At 40.4% G+C, this 18,896-nt stretch overlaps 1 protein-coding gene across 4 annotated transcripts in view; it reads left to right on the top strand.

Annotated features, from left to right (window-relative positions):
* The window catches only part of Trip4 (thyroid hormone receptor interactor 4), a 52,673-nt gene that overhangs the window by 15,318 nt on the left and 18,459 nt on the right, over positions 1 to 18,896 (top strand). For all 4 annotated transcript variants that reach the window (XM_085689248.2, XM_048423334.3, XM_048423332.3 and 1 more), the window contains 5 exons: positions 1,310 to 1,525; positions 8,165 to 8,291; positions 10,236 to 10,420; positions 10,907 to 11,031; positions 12,361 to 12,452. In XM_085689248.2, coding sequence (XP_085545374.1) covers positions 1,310 to 1,525; positions 8,165 to 8,291; positions 10,236 to 10,420; positions 10,907 to 11,031; positions 12,361 to 12,452 — 745 coding nt within the window. The remainder of the gene's footprint in view (positions 1 to 1,309; positions 1,526 to 8,164; positions 8,292 to 10,235; positions 10,421 to 10,906; positions 11,032 to 12,360; positions 12,453 to 18,896) is intronic.

The following is an 18,896-nucleotide window of genomic DNA, read 5'->3' as shown; positions in this document are numbered from 1 at the left end:
TGAGCTACATACTTTCTACTGAACCCAGAGCCCCAGAGTGTTGTAAGCACATCTGTCAACAATGACGATTCCTTAAGCTCCCAGTACAATCCTCAATGCCAACAGTTACACACTCTTTGAATACTGAACCAAGATCCTGTACTAGGAAAGGTAATGAAGCACTCTAGGGAAAAATTAGCATGGAGACTTCATTGATGAATTCAGCAAATATTTATTGAAATTTAAATTTCCAGCTCTGGGAGGAGCCCAACAGACAGAACCTTTGCCCCAGTAAGCTCACTCTCTGAAGAAGGGCTGCCCAGCTCTCAGGCAGTCACTGCCAGCCTTTAATTCACCATGCAAGATTTCCTCTATCAGGGCAAATACAATCTTTTAAAATTTTATTAGTGGGCAAGTGGAGATAGACACACATCAGACAATCTGTGTCAAGACCCATATCAAGACTTTTAATACAAAATCATTTTGTACCTTGAATATGAATGTAATATAAATGTATTCCATATCCTTATAAGTGTCATTAACTCATAATTATGGAGAAACACTGTCTTAACTAGATTTATGGCTTTGGTGTAATCAATTTCTGTGAGCCCCACGTTTATTTTCTGTAGAATGACAGGAAGGTTAAATTGTCAGAATTCCTTCTAGCCATCAAGTTTCTTGTCATTATGATCTTAGGACTTGGGCCATGTATTAATGAAGAACTGAGGAGTAAAGAGGAAGGATATGGAAACTGTTATAATAGTAGGTGAAGAAAATATCTTGTGTTAATAATTAAGCCACAGGACAAGATTTTAAATACCAGCAGACAGATGGGTCTATCAGTAATAAACCAAACTTGAGTGAATTGTAGATGGGGTAGGATGTTGAGTAAGTTACTAGAATAACAATTAGTATCTGGCAAATCCAGGGTACATCCCAGTTATCAGGTGCAAGCTGTGATCCACAGCCTGGAGGGCTGGAGGATCAGTGGAAGGGTATATGAAAGGTTGGACTTGTCAGAAAGGGAGGACAGTGGATTATGGTGGTATGTCTTCCACTGCCTGAGACTGAGATTAGTTCTAGGAGCAGAACTGAACCTTACAGTAGACATAAGATACACACTGCAGCTTCAAGTCAGGAAGAGCTTAGTCTGATTTTAGAACATAGTTGAGATGGAAACTTCCATAGTTGAGATGGAAACTTCCATAGTTGAGATGGGAACTTCCGTAGTTGAGATGGGAACTTCCACAATAGTTAAGCAGTAATTAGTCTGTATTTGTCAACACATGACCTCCCTGATGGGTGTTTTTTTCTCATTTTTCCTGCTTAGTGTCCGAAGGACCCAAGTTATTGATGATGAGTCAGATTACTTTGCCAGTGACTCCAACCAGTGGCTGTCCAAAGTTGAGCGGGAAGCCCTGAAGAAACGAGAGGAGGAGCTGAGAGAACTGCGACATGCCTCACGACTCTCTAGAAAAGTCACCATTGACTTTGCAGGGCGGAAGATCGTAGAAGATGAAAATCCACTAGCTGAATATCACAGCAGGTAAGTGGGAGGCCTCTGGTGGGGTCTGAGAACAGGGACAGTCCAATCTCTAAAGGATCTAGTGTTTGTTTAGTTAAAAAAAAATGATGCCTGGATATTGGTGGAAACACCTTTAATCTCAGCACTCAGGAGGCAGAGGCAGGTGAATCTCTGTGAGTTCAAGACCAACCTGGTCTACAGAGTGAGTTCCAGAGCTACACAGCCAAAGCTGGTTAGAAACTCTGTCTTGAAAGAAAAAACAAAAACAAACAAAAAACAAATAATGATGATGACAATTCCCCAATGTATAAAGCTCTTTCTGCCCATTCTTAGGACCGTAGTTCACATCCTCACAACCTATGTGAAGCCATTGTGCAGTACCACTTGTGTGTCATCTCTGTTTCTATGGCAACATAGGAAACAGAATTGCCAGAACCTCACAGGCCAGTTAGCCTGAAGCATGCAATGGAAAAAAGCAAAGAGAACTTGTCTTAACCAAGGCAGAACATGAAGATCAACACCTGACGTTCTCTGACCTCCAAACACACATCTGCCCATACTTTTCACACACACATACATGTATATATCTCATATGCCTATGTCATATGCACAAAGATAAAAATAAATAAAAACGGCCGGGTGGTGGTGGTGCACGCCTTTAATTCCAGCACTTGGGAGGCAGAGGCAGGTGGATCTCTGTGAGTTCCTGTCCAGCCTGGTATACAAGAGCTAGTTCCAGGACAGGCTCCAAATCTACAGAGAAACCCTGTCTCGATACCCCCCCCCCCAAAAAAAAGATAAAGAAAAGAAAAAAAGAAATAAAAATGAAGGGACAATAAGTTAGTTCAGCAGGTAAAGGCGTCTGCTTGCTAAGCCCGAAAACCTAAGTTTGATCTCTGGGACCTCTATGGTCAAGAAGGAGCCAGCTCTGCAAGTTGTCCTCTGATCTTTACACATGTGTGGCACATGCATGCGTGCACATTCTCACACACAAAATAAAATTAAAAATAGTGTTAATAATAATAGACTAGAAATATATCTCAGTTATAGAACATGTGTCTAGCATGCACAAGTCCATAGATCAACCCAGGTACTACACACACAAATAATTTCATAATGATGAAGTTCTGTATGGCGGCATATGCGTGTAATCATGGCACTTGAGAAACTAAAGGCATAGGATACATGGTATGAGGCTAGCCTGGTCTGCATACTGAATTCCATATCAATCTGAGCTATACAGCAAGACCCTGTTTCACAAATCAAAAAAAAAAAGCAGTAAAAGCAAAAATAATAAACCCTTTACTTTATTTAAAAGTAAATAAATAAAATGTTTAAGGCTGGGATTGTAGCAAAGTGGTATATCATTTGCCTTGATTATGAATGCTGTAAAATAATCCCACATTAGCTCAGAATTGAGTATAATAAAGGGTTATTTATTTAGGGATAGGCTCACAGATCACAGTCCTCTTCATAAATAAATTTGGAACAGGAACCAAATCCAAAAGCTAGGAGAGAGAAAGAGTGTAATCTTTACATTGGCATTTATAGTGTAAGAGTTCATGCCCAAATTGGTTGGTATGTTAAAGGCTACTGGCTGAAGGAGTTCCCACAGCATTGCCTAGTATTCTTGAGCACCAGGGTTTGATTCCCAACACTTCAAAAAATAAAATATAAAAGAATAATTATAAAATAAATATAAATAATAAATATAAAAAATGGGTGAGGATTTTCAAAATGAAGCATGAAACCAGGCACAGCAGTGCAGATGCATAGTCCTAGCACTTTGAGAAGATGAAACCAGATCAAGAGTTCAAGGTCAATAGTGAGTTTGAAGCTATCATTGACTATATGTTACTCTGATAAAATGAAGACCTAAAACAACAACAACCCCAAAAAAGTACAGTTATGGCAGTAGAATAAATCAGTGAGGCATGCGGAAATGATGACTTAGTTGGTAAAGTGTTTGATAAAGAAAAGGATCTGAGTTTGTTTCCTAGAACCTGCATAAAAAAACTGGGCATGATGGCACTCCTGTAATCCCAGAGCTGTGTAGACAGAGACAGGATGACACCTTGAGCTCCCTAGCCAGTCAACCTAGTCAAATAGGCGGGTTCCAGGTTCAGTGGGAGACCCTGTCTCAAGAAATAAGGTAGAGAGTAACTGAGGACAGCAGCCCACATTGACCTCATTACCAGGTGGGCACACACACATATATACACACACAGAATATTTGGTGAAATGTATGATCCAGAAAGAAACGAATATGTCTACTTTGTGTATTTGTGCTTGAGTGTATGCAGATATGTGAAGTTAATAATGACTAAAGTTGGGGCTGGAGAGATGGCTCAGTGGTTAAGAGCATTGCCTGTTCTTCCAAAGGTCCTGAGTTCAATTCCCAGCAACCACATGGTGGCTCACAACCATCTGAAATGAGGTCTGGTGCCCTCTTCTGGCCTGCAGGCAGACACACAGACAGAATATTGTATACATAATAAATAAATAAATATAAAAAAAAAATAATGACTAAAGTTAACAATGACTTGAAATGAGAGTGTAACTCAATGATAGATTACTTGCCTAATATATGTCAGATCATCATTTAGTCCTTAGCTATATGCACACAGAGAAATAATAATAAATAAATGAAAATGGGGCTGGAGAGATGACTCGGAAGTAAAGAGCACTGGCTGTTCTTCCAGAGGTCCTGAGTTCAATTCCCAGCAACCACATGGTGGCTCACAGCTATCTGTAATGAGATTTGGTGCCCTCTTCTGGTATGTGTATATATAATAAATAAATTAATTTAAACAAATGAAAATGAAGCTAAGCTTAATTTTTTAAGCTGTAAGGTAAGGGTTTAATATATAATGTAGAGATGATTAACACCACTTTGAAAAAATCGTAGGTTAGATCTCTCCCAAACTACACTGTAATAGTAAGCTAGACTAAATCAGCGAATTTAGTGGGACATGATAGTAAACACTTGTAATCTCAGCACTCAAAATGCAGAATAGGAGGATCCCACCAGGCCAGCCCAGGATACATAGTAAAGCCTATCCCAAAAAATAAAAATAGCTGGGCGGTGGTGGCGCATGCCTTTAATCCCAATACTCAGGAGGCAGAGACAGGTAGATCTCTGTGAGTTTGAGGCCGGCCAGGTCTACAGAACTAATTCCAGGGCAGCTAGGGCTGTTATACAGAGAAACCCTGTCTTTAAAAGCCAAACAAACAAATAAATAAATTTAAAAAGTAAGAATTGAGTGATAATGGCGCATACCTTTAATCCCAGGATGTGGATCTCTGAGTTTGAGGACAACTAGGGCTACAGAAAGACCTTTTGTTGAAGAAGAAGAAGAAGAAGAAGAAGAAGAAGAAGAAGAAGAAGAAGAAGAAGAAGAAGAAGAAGAAGAAGAAGAAGAAAAAGAAAGTACACACACACAATCTGTTTTATAAGTGTGTATATGTGTTGGCTTAACAAATTTGGTTGAATTTTTAAAAATTGGGAGAGACAATGAGATGAATTGGTAGAGCTAATGAGATGGCTTAGCTAGAAATAGCACTTGTCTCTCATGTCTGATAACCTGAGTTCAATCTCCAGAATCCAGAACCAATAGTGAAAGGAGAAAACTGAGTCCCAAAAGTTATCCTCTGACCTCTACAAGTTTGCCATGGCACGCATGTCCTCACTCTCACATATATATCATAGACACACACATACACACATTCACACACACCCAGAAATAAAATAAAAAATTTGAAAATATTTGGTCTTGATGAAATGCAACTGTTTGCTCTTTTTTTCCTCTTTGAACTTGAAATTAATACATTGGAAAAATGAATTTCCTCCTACTTTGAAATATGGTATTAACCCTAGTGTAATTACTGGTTTTGAAAGTTATAAAGTTCTTCTCCAGCTCTTTTTAAGAAATCTCTCCATTGCCAGGCGGTGGTGTCATATGCCTTTAATTCTAGCACTAGGAAGGCATAAGCAGGTGAATTTTTGGGTTCAATGCCAGCCTGGTCTACAGAGCAAATTCTGGGACAGCCAGGGCTACACAAAGAAAACCTGTCTTGAAAAACAAACAAAACGAAACCTCTCCATCCTCAAGTTTTGTACTTTTAAAAAAAATTATTTTTATTTTTCACTTGCATGCATTATGTGCACCACATGCACACTTGCTGTCTGCGGAGGCCAGAAGAGGACATCTGATCCTCTGTAACTGAAGTTACAGTTGTCAACTCCATGTAGGTGTTGGGAACCAACTCAGGTCATTTGTAAGAACAGAAAGTGCTCCTAACCTCTGGACCATCTGTCAATCCCCTGCTGTTGTTCTGAGACTGAGTTTTACAAAGTAACTCAGCCTGACTTGGACCTTACTATGTAGCTCTGACTGGCTTCAAATTGATGTAGATCCTTTTCCCTCAGCTTCCTAAGATTTCAGATGTGTAACACCATGCCTTGATTTGGTTTTGTTGTTTATTTTGTTGGGTTTGGGGTGTTTTGTTAGTTTTATTATTATTATTATTATTATTATTATTATTATTATTATTATTATTTTGTTCTGTTTGTTTGTGATAGGGTCTCGTGAAGTCTAGGCCACTTTCTTTGCCAAAATATCACTAGATGATATTTCTATCATTCTAGATAGATATCACTAGGTACTTAATAATATTATTTCCCCTTTGAAACTTCTTGAGCTGGGATGTCATAATCTATATCATTCTCAGCACCACCTTCTTTCTTGCTCCTACTAGGATGGCCTAGTAAGCCTCATTTAAAGCATTCAGCTTTCAAATTTTCTCATCCAAAGTCTCAAAGTCTTCCATATTCCTTCAGCAAACAGCCTGGTCAGACCTATCACAGCAACACCCCACTCCTGTTACCAACTTCTGTCTTAGTTACTGTTGTATTGCTATGAAGAGGTACCATGACCAAGGCAACTCTTATAAAAGAAAGCATTTAACTGGGGACGTGCTTACAGTTTCAGAGGTTTAGTTCATTATTATCGTAGGGGGAGCATAGCCACATGTAGTCAGGCCTGGTGCTGGAGCAGTAGCTCAGAGCTTCATCCTGATTCACAGGCAGAGAGAGACTGGGCCTGGCATGGACTTTTGAAACCTCAAAGCCCATAGAGATTAGACGAAGGTCAGATCTCCTAGACAGTTGTTAGCCACTACATATAGTTAACACCAGGAAAAGTCCCCTTAACTGCTAAGCCATTTCTCCAGCCCCATATAACAACTTTCTAGCAAATATATTTTTATTTGAATTCATGATTAAGCTCATTCTTTTTTATTAGTTGATGCTTTGCTTATGTGGTGCTTCAGAATTATCATCGTCACTCAAAAATGTTTGTTAAGCATTCAGCAGGCCTTTGGTATACAGCAATAAGTAGGGCATGACAGTGGAATGGAATAAAAACTCTCTTCTCTGGGTCAGGTTATTGCTCCTTCAAGGGTTTGATCTCTTCCGATCTATAGTTAGGTATATTATCTATTAAGCCACTGGACTGCAAAGGCATGATATCTTTTTGTTTTATTTGTTTTGAGACAGAGTCTCACTATGTAGTCCTAACTGTCCTGGAACTCACTATGTAAAATAGGCAGTATTGGGACACAAAGAGATCCATCTGCCTCCACCTACTGAGTGCTGAGTCGTAAGCCACTATACCTGGAAAGGGTATGCTGGTATGCTGTCTTAGGAGCCAGAGTATTCCACATTCTCTGTCCCTTTGCCCTCCTCTCTCTCAGTTCGTCTCTCCTCTAATTCTGTCTCTCTGTGTGTGGTGATTATTCATACAGTAGATGTGAAGTTTTACTATAAAACTTTAGAAAAAGAAGTAAGCACTGTGTGTTGGACAAGTAAGGGGCCTCTTTAAAACTTCTGAGCGTTGGAGATAGAGAAATGTCTCAGTGAATAAGAGCCTGTGTTGTTGCAGAAGATCCAAGTTCAGCTTTCAACACTCTATTTGGGTGGCTCACAACCACCTGTAACTCCAGCTCAAGGAAATCCAATGTCTTTGGTTTCACAAGGCATTCACCAGTACATGTTTACACACAGACACACAAATATATACATTGTTTTGAGGGTTGTTTTGTTTGTTTGTTTGAGGCAGAGCCTCTTCTATGTAGTTTTGGCTGTCCTGGAACTTGCTATGTAGATCAGGCTGATCTCAAACGCAGAGCTCCACCTGCCTCTACCTCCCAAGTTCTGAGAATAAAGGTGTGAGCCACCACATCCAGTAATACATACGTCTTTAAAAATAAACAGAAACAGACCCTTTTGTGTCTTGAAGCAAGGATAGTGTTCAGATTAGCATGGAGGAGTGGAAAGGGGTCTCCACTAGGAAGAATAACTATGGTTCAGTTACTAGATGAGTTGTAGAATCCCCTTCTCTGGGCCAGGTTATTGCTAGGCATCTTTTCTAGTCTTGGCATGTTGTTGATCATGTTAAATCGGTGAGTGAGTAATATGCCCTACCTTTTTCCTTAGAATTCTTGGTACAAAGAGAAAGAAGGTAGAGTTGGAGGCAGGGAAGATTGTGCATTTCTTCAAATAAAACTTTCATTTCCAAGTTATTACCACTAAAAGGTTGCATGTAGTAACTTTGGACACTCTTAGCGTAATTATTGTCTCCTTTTGGTTTATTACCACAGACTAGATGAGACAATACAGGCCATTGCCAATGGAACTTTGAACCAGCCACTTAGCACATTGGATAGATCCTCTGAAGAACCTTTGGGAGTTTTGGTAAATCCCAACCTGTACCAAAGCCCTCCCCAGGTAAGTGAATGTTTCCTCTAACTGATAATGAGACAGTTTAGAACAATAGTTCGCCTTTCAAGTATATATAGGCCTTTAGATACCAATTTCCTCTCAACATGTCCAATATTTTTCTAATTTTTATCAAAACATTTCTGATAAGATTATCTGCATTATCTTCTGAATATTATCGTTTAAATGTTTTTATGGAGTCTGATGTATTTTTAATTTCTAGGTATAGTATATTCAACTGTGCATGTATATTTGCATGTGTAGGGCTGATGTGTATATGCATCACATGTGTGTATATGTATGTGGAAGCCAGAAGCTGACTTTGGGCACTTTCTCTGTCACTTTTCACTTTACATCTTGAGGCAGTACATAATGAATGTGGTTTTAGGACCTGGGAGTATAGCCTGTATAGCTCAGTAGTAGAATGCTTAGCTATGCATGAGGTCCTGAGTTTAATCTATAGCACCTGGGTAAGGTGGAAAAGGATTTTGGAGCCATTGATCTTCTTGCTTTGAAAGAAACATTAACCATCCTTCTTATGTACACAATGTTCAGCCTCCATGTATGCCTGCAGACAAGAAGAGGGCACCAGATCTCATTATAGATGGCTGTGAGCCACCATGTGGTTGCTGGGAATTGAACTCTGTACCTCTGGAAGAGTAGTCAGTGCTCTTAACCTCTGAGCCATCTCTCCAGCCCCCTTTAGCATCCTTCTTTATTGCCACAACCTGTTAGTCTCCTTCAATTTGCATGCTCCCTCTAATTGAATTGAGTTATCTAATTCTCTGTCTCCCTTTACAATGTGAGAACCTTGTTTTTGAGGGCACAAGTTGGTCATTTCAGAATTATACGATTTTTCATACACTCATTAGTCAGAACTGCTGCTCCAACAGACAGCATCTGTTTAGCCTTAAGAATTATGGATGAAGGGGGCTGGAGAGATGGCTCAGTGGTTAAGAGCATTGCCTGCTCTTCCAAAGGTCTTGAGTTCAATTCCCAGCAACCATATGGTGGCTCACAACCATCTGTAATGAGATCTGGTGCCCTCTCTGGCCTGCAGGCAGATATTGAATGCATAATAAATGAATAAATATTAAAAAAAAGAATTATGGATGAAAATGTTGAAATCACCTTGGAAAAATATCTAGAATTAGACATAGATTGTTAATAAGTATAAAGTGGAAACAATCCCTATTCTTTTGTCTTGTTGTTATGTATTTTCTAGAAGAAGGTATAATTGTAGTGACTTCAACATTGTATTTATCATGTAAGATGGGATATTGTGAACTGGATAGTGGTTCAGCAGATAAAGGTACTTGATCCAAGCCTGAGGTCTTGAGAACACCTACTTTCATAGGTTGTTTAATGACTTCCACATGGGTGCTGTGGCATGCATACCTCACTCCATCCCCAAAATGCATGAATGAAATGTAATTTGAAAAATAAAACCTAAACCTAAAGAAGCAATAATTGAGTGTGGTGATTCTTCCCTTAGTCTTAGCACTTGGGCTAGCAGATCTCTGTGTTCAAGGCCAACCTGCTCTATATAGTATGTTCCTGGTCAGGTGTGGTGACATAGTGAGAGGCTGACTCGGAACACAAACAAAATGATGCCACATTGTGGCCATATTTACCTAAGAATTTAGAACATTTCCATACTTTTTGTTCTTGTTTTAGAGATGAGATAAATTTTTCTTTAAAAAAAAAAAAAAAAAGCTCCCTGAACAATAGCACAAACCTGTAATCCTGGCATTTGCGAGATGGCTACAAGAGAATCAGAAATTCAAGGTCATTCTTTGCCACATATCAAGTTCAAGGCAAGCCTAAAGAAAGAAAAAAAGTGATACTCAAATGATTCCTTTTTACCAGCATTCATCACTTTGGTTCACCTTCCCTAAGTTCCTCCCTTCTCAGCAAACTCTGTTTCTGTTTTGTGTGTTCTTTCCTATGCAGTGGGTAGACAACACTGGCTCAACCCCACAGAAGACTTCACTCTCAGCAGGACCAAGACTAGAGCCCAGTTTACATCAGCACCAGCTGCGAATCCAGGACCAGGAATTCCAGGAAGGCTTTGATGGTGGCTGGTGCCTCTCCATGCATCAGCCCTGGGCCTCTCTGCTTGTCAGAGGGATTAAAAGGTAAAAATTACAAATCATAACTTTCCTATAAAATTGAAAGTCAAAGCCTTTGAGTGATATTTATTTGATTTAGAAGTATGGATTTATGCTCCTTTGTACCAGTCTATTGATTACTTATAATATTGTTCAGTGCATGTAAATATAAACAGTGCTACATATGGTGACACAGCACAGCAGTGGTGGCTCACGTCTTTAATTCCAGAACTCAGAGGCAGAGGCAGGCGAATCTCTATGAGTTCAATGCCAGCCTGGTCTACAGAACAAGTTCTAGGATAGCCAAGGCTACACAGAGAAACCCTGTCTTGACAAAGCAAAACAACAAAAGTATGGTGACACAGAACTGTAATCAAAGCACACGAGAGGCAGAGACAGGAGGATTATGAGTTGTAGTCTAGCCTATTATGCATTAGCAAGACTTAGTTATATTATGGGCTCTTCAAGGAAACTAGAATTAGAGCCTTTCCATTAAATTTGTATTTATTTAAGGGTGGAGGGCAGATCCTGGTATACGCCTCACAGAGGAAGACTTTGGATTGCAGCCACAGGCAAAAGACCTTCCCCTCAAGAGGTCTCAGAACTCCAGGCTACCTATCGTCTTCTTCGTGGAAAAGGTAACAACTGCGTATATATGCTTGGTTTTCAGTCTTCCTTTGTCCTGAATGCTTATCTTCTATATCCTTCTTTCTTTGGCTTTTTTTTTTTGTGTGTGTGTTAAAGAGTCTGAAGACCTCACATTTCTTTCTTTCTTTTTTTCTTTCTTTTTTTCTTTCTTTTTTTCTTTTTCTTTTTTTTTTGATTTTTGAGACAGGGTTTCTCTGTAGTTTTTGGTGCTTGTCCTGGAACTAGCTCTTGTAGACCATGCTGGCCTAGAACTCACAGAGATCCTCCTGCCTCTGCCTCCCGAGTGCTGGGATTAAAGGCGTGCGCCACCACCACCCGAAAAGACCTCACATTCGTCTATTAGTTTGATTTGTAGACAGGGTATCTCAGCAGAGCCCAGCTGCCCTGGAACTCACCGTGTAGTTAGGTTAATTCAAACTCAAGGCAGTTTTCTTGCCTCAGGCCCCCAAACAGTAGGATAAGAGGGATGAGCCTCTACACTCAGCTCAGTGTGTTGAGTGATAAGTCACAGATGCCTGTTCAAAGCATGTAGGGAAACCCTGTCTCAAAAAAAAAAAAGGAAAAAAATCACATTTATTCTTTTTTGTTTTTATCATACTTTTATGGTTTTCTTTTCCTCATCACCTATAACTGCTTTTCTTTTTTCTAAAATACTGTACCTCCTGTTCTAGCTTTGTTTCTTTGACTGTGATAAAATTCTGTGACCCGAAGCAACTTAGAGGAGGAAGGGTTTAAGGGTTTGCTTTGCTTCAACTCATAATCCCAGGTTTCAGTCCATTAATGTAGGAAGCCACATCTCAGCTGGCTTGTACTTGGTTACCCTTCTCCATGCTCACATAGTTTGGAACTCTTCTTAGAGAATAGTGAGTGTTATCTATTGGCAGTGGACTGGGTCTTCCTACCCAATGCTGACAATCTCTCTTTGAGACTCTTCCTACATGATTGTCAGTTATGTGGAGTTGAAATTTAAAAGTAGCCATCCCACCACCAAACTTTAATCCAATCCAGCTGTGAGTACATTATAATTAATTTGATTGGTATTAACCTATAGAGTCCTTGAACCTTGATGGTATATATAGAGGATTTTTCTAAAACAAAAGTTTCCAACTTTAGCACATGAGTAGTAAACTAAGCTAGTCACTTGCTGGAGTTTTGCTAAAATATAAGCAGTTGTGCCATATAAAAAACTTCACTGTTTGCCTTTGCTTCTACAAATAGATGATGGAAAAAGTTATGTGTTCAGAATTGAAAGCAGATTTCTGAGTTCCAGGGTCACAAAAAAGAAAAGTCATCCTCTCCTTTTGTTATCTTCTATTCAGATGTGGAATTTCCAAATGATTATCCATCAGGTTGTCTTCTGGGCTGTGTGGACCTAATTGATTGCTTATCCCAGAAACAATTTCAGGAGCAGGTGAGTACTGAGTTCTTTTCATGGGCAGGCACTTGCTCACTGTCATTATAAGTTTTAGATCTTCATAACAGACTGTTCTGAAGGCAGTGAGGTGCTAGCAATCTAGACAGAAGAAGAAATGTCTCTCTTTATATCTCTCTCTCCCCATCTTTCTCTGTCTTGAGAGACTTGTGGCACAGCTCAGGCTGGCTTCAAATTCATGGCCCTACTTTCTCTGCCTTCAAAGTGTCTGTTGTGTCGTGTCCTGGTTTGTTTTGTTTTGAGCCCTATCCCAGACTGAACTGGAACTTACATAGAGTCCTTGTACTTATGATTATCCTCCTGCCTCTGCTTCTGGAGTCCTGAGATTACAAGCATGCAGCCACCACCCCCAGCTCCAGGAGAATTTTTTTTTAAGATTTATTTGTTATGTATACAACATTCTGCCTCCATTTATGCCTGCAGGCCAGAAGAGGGCGCCAGATCTCATTACAGATGGTTGTGAGCCACCATGTGGTTGCTGGGAATTGAACTCAGGACCTCTGGAAGAGCAGCCAGTGCTCTTAACCTCTGAGCCATCTCTCCAATCCCTAGGAGAATGTTTTTGTAACTGTACATTGGAGGGAGACTAGGAATAGGTCAGAAATAGAAGCACTTAGAGATGGCTTAGTTTCCAGTGTATTGGGAAGTAACAGACCTACATTTCTGAAGAACAGTTTTCACTACAGTCCAGGGAAGGGAGTGTAAGGTCTTCATCCTTTCTTTAAGCTTTGTTTTTTAGATTGGGCCAGATGGCCTATACCTTTATCCCAGCACTTGGGAGGCAGAGGCATTTGGAGGCCAGCCTGATCTACATAGCAAGTTCCATTCCAGCCAGGGTTACAGAGTGAGGATGTTTGTCAAAAAAAAAAAAAAAAAAGCAAAGCAAAAAGTTCTTTTAATGAAGAAACTTTAAAATACCGCTTTTCATTTTGATTGAATGGTGGGTGTGGATAATCTATTTTGGCTTATCCTGAAGCATTTCTTCCAGACCATTAAACTCATGATAGGCAAGTGTGCTTGAACTTGGTTTGATTTGTGCCATGTTGGGGTATGTGTGTACAAGTGAGCATACCTATTTATTTAATTTTAGAAAATCTATAAACATTAAATTGACATGATTTAAACACGTTTGAACAGTAGGGGGCACCAAAGAACTGTAACTTCATTGTGAAATTCCTCAAATGTAGAGTTTGGGCTCAGACTGGCAGGATGACCAAATCTAAGCAGAAAAAGTCTTACAGTGTTGTTTTCCTGTCCTTTGAACAATTAATTTAAGCATTTGTGCTTCTAACACTGTACATAAGAAAATGTACTTCATGCTGGGTGGTGGTGGCACTGCACAACTTTAATTCCAGTGTTTGGGAGACAGAAGCAAATATGGCTGTTACACAGAGAAACCCTGTCTCAAAATAAATGTACTTCAATTTAGCTTTTACTCAGGTTTTTTTTTTTTTGGTTTTTCAAGACAGGGTTTCTCTGTCTTGGAACTCGATTTGCAGACCAAGCTAGCCTCAAACTCACAGAGATCCGCCTGTCTCTGCCTCCCAAGTGCTGGGATTAAAGATATGTGCCACCACCACCGGCTAGATTCATTTTTCCAAATGTTTGCCTTTTTTTTTTCTGGCTGTGCTGTGTGAACCCAGGGCTTTATGCATTCTAGTCAAATTCTCTAACATTAAGCTATATCCCCAGATCCCAAATGTTTTCTTTCTTCCTTTCTGTCTTTCTTTCTTTTTTGTTTGTTTTTTTTTTTTTCAAAACAGCATCTTACTATGTAGCTCTGTGACTGTCCTGGAACTCACTCTGTAGACCAAGGTGGCCTCGACCTCACAGAAACCTGCCTGCCTTATCCTCCCAAGTGCTGGGATTAAAGACATGTGCCACCACTGCCTGGTGTGTATGGGTATTTGTCTGCCTGTGTGTCTGTGCACCATATACAGGCAATTCCCACAGAAACCAGAAGAAACACAGAAACCTGACAGGAGTAACCTTAAAGGAGAAAAGATTAATTTGGGGTCATGGTTTCAGAGAACACAGTGGGAAATGCATGACAAGTAATGTCCAGTTCTTGGTGATGGAAGCTTGCACCTACTGCTTCTCACAGCTTGGCAGATCATCAAGCATAGAGAGAAGGACCACAAGTAGAGCTATAACCCTCAAAGGCCACCCTTCAGTGAGCCATCTCCACCATCCAGGACCCCAAAATTATACCAGCACAGCCAGGGACCACATGCCCAAGCACATAAGCCTGGAGGGGACATTTTTAAATTCAAACCATAACATTGAAAACTGTCATCTTAAAATGTGAGGTATTATGAGAGTTGTCATCATTAGGGATCTAGTTAACAAATCTTGTTTTCCCAAGGATACTCTTTCTTCAGGTCAGCAGATGCTGCTCCCTGAGCTTGGATTTTTATGTGTTATGTACTGGAATTGCTGAGGACAGTATGTAGAAATGCCAGAATCCTCCCACATGTGCCGTGATGGGGATCCTGACAACTCTCCTTATGGATTACCCTTAGGTATGCCGTGAATTTATACCAAACTACTAGGAGTTGCTAGATTTCAGTGAACAGTGAAATTTCACACCCCTTTCTTATGGTCATCAGCTTTTCTGTGGTTTTCTCCTTTACTTTCAGTGTTTGAGAGTATCATATGAATATTGTTCATAGTAGATAATAGCCTAATTTTGTTTGCTTTTTAATTAATTAATTAATTTTTTTAAAAAAAAGTTACCATTTCTCATTTAATATACCAATCCCAGTTTCCACACCCTTTCTTCCTCCTGCTCCCTCCACCTTCCCCTCACCCCCATCCAGCCTAGCACATTGCTTTGAGGCAGGACCAAGGCCCTCCTCACTATATATATCTAGGTTGACCAAGGTATCCCTCCAAAGAGAATGAATTTCAAAGAGCCAGTACAAGCAGTACTGATAAATCCTGGTCTCACTGCCAGTGGCTCCACAGTCTGCCCAAGCCATGCAACTGTCACCCACATTCAGAGGGCCTAGTTTGGTCCTATGCTAGTTCCCTTGCCGTCAGGCTGGAGTTGGTGGGCTCCCATTAGCTCAGATAAGCTCTTTCATTGGGTGTCCTCATCATGGTCTTGACCTCTTTGCTCCTTTTCTTACTCCTCCCACTCTTCGACTGGACTTTGGGAGCTTAGCCCAGTGTTCCGCTGTGGATCTCTGCCTCTGCTTCTGTCAGTTGCTAGATGAAGGTTCTATGATAACATTTAAGATAGTCATCAATCTGACTATAGGGCAAGGCCAGTTGTGGTACCCTCTTCACTATTGCTTAGGGTCTTAACTGGGGTTTTCCGTGTGGATTCCTGGGAATTTCTCTAGTGCCAGGTTTCTTCCTAGCCCCATAATGGCTCCCTCAATCAAGATATCTCTTTCCTTGTCTGCTGTCTGTCCTTCCTCCAAGTCTCCTTCACCCACCCCTTCTCTCCTTCTCTCCCCTCCTCCTCTCCCCTTGTTTGCTTCTTTTTATTTGAGACAGGGCCTCACTATGTAGCTCTGGCTGACCTGGAAAGCTGTGTGAACTACTTTCTGTGGAACTTTAAACTGTCTCTTCCCTGCCTTAGTTTTTAATTATGTATGTGTGCTTGTGCACATGGGCATGTACATGTAAGTTATGAAGCCAGAGGAGTCAGTCCCTAGGAGTTGAAGTGACAGGCAGTTGTGAGCCACCTAACTTGGGTGCTAGGAGTCAAACAAGTTCTTCAGAAGAGCAGGAAGCTCTTTCAACCTCTGAGGCATCTCTCGCTCCAGTGGATCTTGTCACTTTAGATATGGTTGCTGTCCCCGAGTAGAAGATCTGGGATTACAGATGCTTCTGTGTTTACCTTTACATGACTCTGGGACTCAAACTCAGGTCCTCATGCTTTAACAGCAAGTACTTGACCACTGAGTCATCACAGTGTTTGATTTATGGTTCCATGGATTAAACCCAGGGCCTTGCTCATTCTAGGCAAGTGCTCCACCACCCTTAGCCTAAGTCTTATTTCTAAGTAAATGAGTTGGTATTTTGGGGAAACAGACCTATCCTAGATTTTCACAAAGTACTTCATGTAGGTGTTCCCTGAAATTAGTGTACATCTGGAAAACATCTTTGAATTAAACAAATTTGTTTGCCATAGAGTTTCTCAGAGCCTTTTATATACAAGTACAAATTTAGGCTCTCTGAGAGGTAGATGATAGAATACAGTGTTCCTAAACATTTTCCTCCCTGAAGTGGTGTTAGTAATCAGACCCAGGACCTTGCGCATACTAGACAAGTGCTCTACCACTGAGATGCTGCCCTGTCCTCCTCAGACACACTCTGCCTGTTTGCATACTACAGAGCTGTAGTCCTAGAGTACACAATTTAGAATGCACGTTAGGATTTTCTTTATCCTCTTAAGTTCAACTTATTGAGCAATAACCGTCCAGGAAACAGTTTCTACTCTGTGTCTTTAGCATCTCAACATGGATTCTTATCAACCAGCTGAGTCGAATTTTCCTTGAGAAACTGTGACACTAACAAATTTATGTCAGTTGAAACTAACTTCCTATGTGACTTAGACCACATTTTTCTTCAGCTAGCATTTTCCTTCCCCAAAGAAACTTAGTAATTTATTTCTGACCTCACACTCTTGGACTGTCTGATAAATTAAATTATACTAAGCCTCACTATTTTTGGCATAGTGTGATCATTTAGTTTTCTAAAAAGAGTAAGAATAGAAGAGATTTGTTTCTTTTAAAGTCAAGTGCACCATACTCTAAACGACCTTTTAAAGAGTGTGTGCTGAACAGACTTACTTTTATCTTCTTAAGGCAAGTTTAGCCAGCATGGCTAAGTTGTACCAGGAAGAAAAAAACTTCTCACTAAACCCTCAACTCTCCTCTGAGTAATGGCGGGGGATGAACCTAGACAGGGAGGGAATGTATAGAAAAGGCTGTAGGCTGACTGGGAGAGATAGGTAGATGAGAGCCAGCTCCTCAGAGCTTCTCCTGTATTCCTTCCCTTGGAAGGAGCCCCTGCTGTGTACCAGCATTTTATCTGCCAGCAGCAGATGTAAGCTCTCAAAAACAGTGGGGAGGATGTTGACTGCAACAATGCATCAAGGCTGTGGTTTGTAATCTCAATAGTGAGGCAGTTCAAACTTTTTTTTAACAAAGACATTTTGATTGCCAAATCCATAACCATTAGCAGCTGTGGTTGTGAGCAGTTCTCCAGACCTAACAAGTTGAGTTGAGTTGGTGGCCTTTGTTTTTACACGTCTGTGTTGTTTGTGCTATTTATATCTTTGCCTTCAAAAGAAATTCAGATTTGTCTGAAATCTCCAAGGTCATTGATTATTCTGTTTCTTCCCAATAGAACCCATTCTTCTCATGCCAGCTTTCTGTTAGTCTATTTGATGTTAAGGTTTTATGAGAGACCAGATCCTACCTTCAAGGAATTGCTGAGACAATTCCACTGGGTCCCTCTATCTAGCAACTGACACCAAGAGTAGAATTTCAGTCCTCTTAGAGAGAAGAATATGACTTCTTCCATTTTTTTTTAAAAAAAAGATTATCTAAGTGCCAGGAGGTGGTAGTGTACCTTTAATCCCCGCACTCAGGAGGCAGAGGCAGGATCTCTGTGACTTGGAGAATGGCCAGGGCTACACAGAGAAACCTTTCTCTCTCGAAAAACAAAACAAAACAAACAAAATCTAAGCAACGTAGGTATCTGGAAGACTGCAGATCTCCCTTTGCATGGAAATCACCAGCTTCTGTCACTGATGGGACTTCTGGATCTGAAAAGTGAGAAATTAGAACATGAAGGAAGTAATGTTCAAGATTCAAGCCAGTCCTTCAAAATGCCAAATCCCTAATTTTCTTTTTAAATCTGTGAGGGAAGCAGGGAGTGGTGGTGCATACTAGTAGTGCTCAAAGAGTCTGAGGTAAGAAAAGCACTGAATTCTACACTTGCCTGGGCTATAGTCTCATAATAACCAAAATAAGTGCATAAAGTCTGAGAGGATGGGGTATGACTCACTGCAGGGTCCTATCAGTATCACTGTCCTATCTGTCTATGAGTTCTGCTGACAGAATTTGCCTATGCATAATATACCTCAGAAGATTCACAAGAGACCATAAGGGCTGTTGTCTAAGACACAACATAAAAGGAAACACTGTGTCATTAACAGCCAGCTGACCTCAAGCACTTCTTTAAGGTCAAGACTCACTTGAATGAGGTAGAGAATGTATAATCAGAATGTTTAAGATTAGAACATTTATTAGAGTTCATAGTGATCAGAACATACTGTTATTATTGTTGCTTGAAGTTTGGGTATCAAGTATTCACTTGAAAATGGTTTAAGGAGGGGGCTGGAGAGATGGCTCAGTGGTTAAGAACACTGGCTGCTCTTCCAGAGGACCTGGGTTCAATTCC

The sequence above is a fragment of the Myodes glareolus genome, chromosome 4 (assembly GCF_982192425.1).
Source record: "Myodes glareolus chromosome 4, mMyoGla1.1, whole genome shotgun sequence".
In the NCBI taxonomy this organism is placed as follows: domain Eukaryota; kingdom Metazoa; phylum Chordata; class Mammalia; order Rodentia; family Cricetidae; genus Myodes; species Myodes glareolus.
This window is presented reverse-complemented; position numbering and strand designations above follow the sequence as displayed.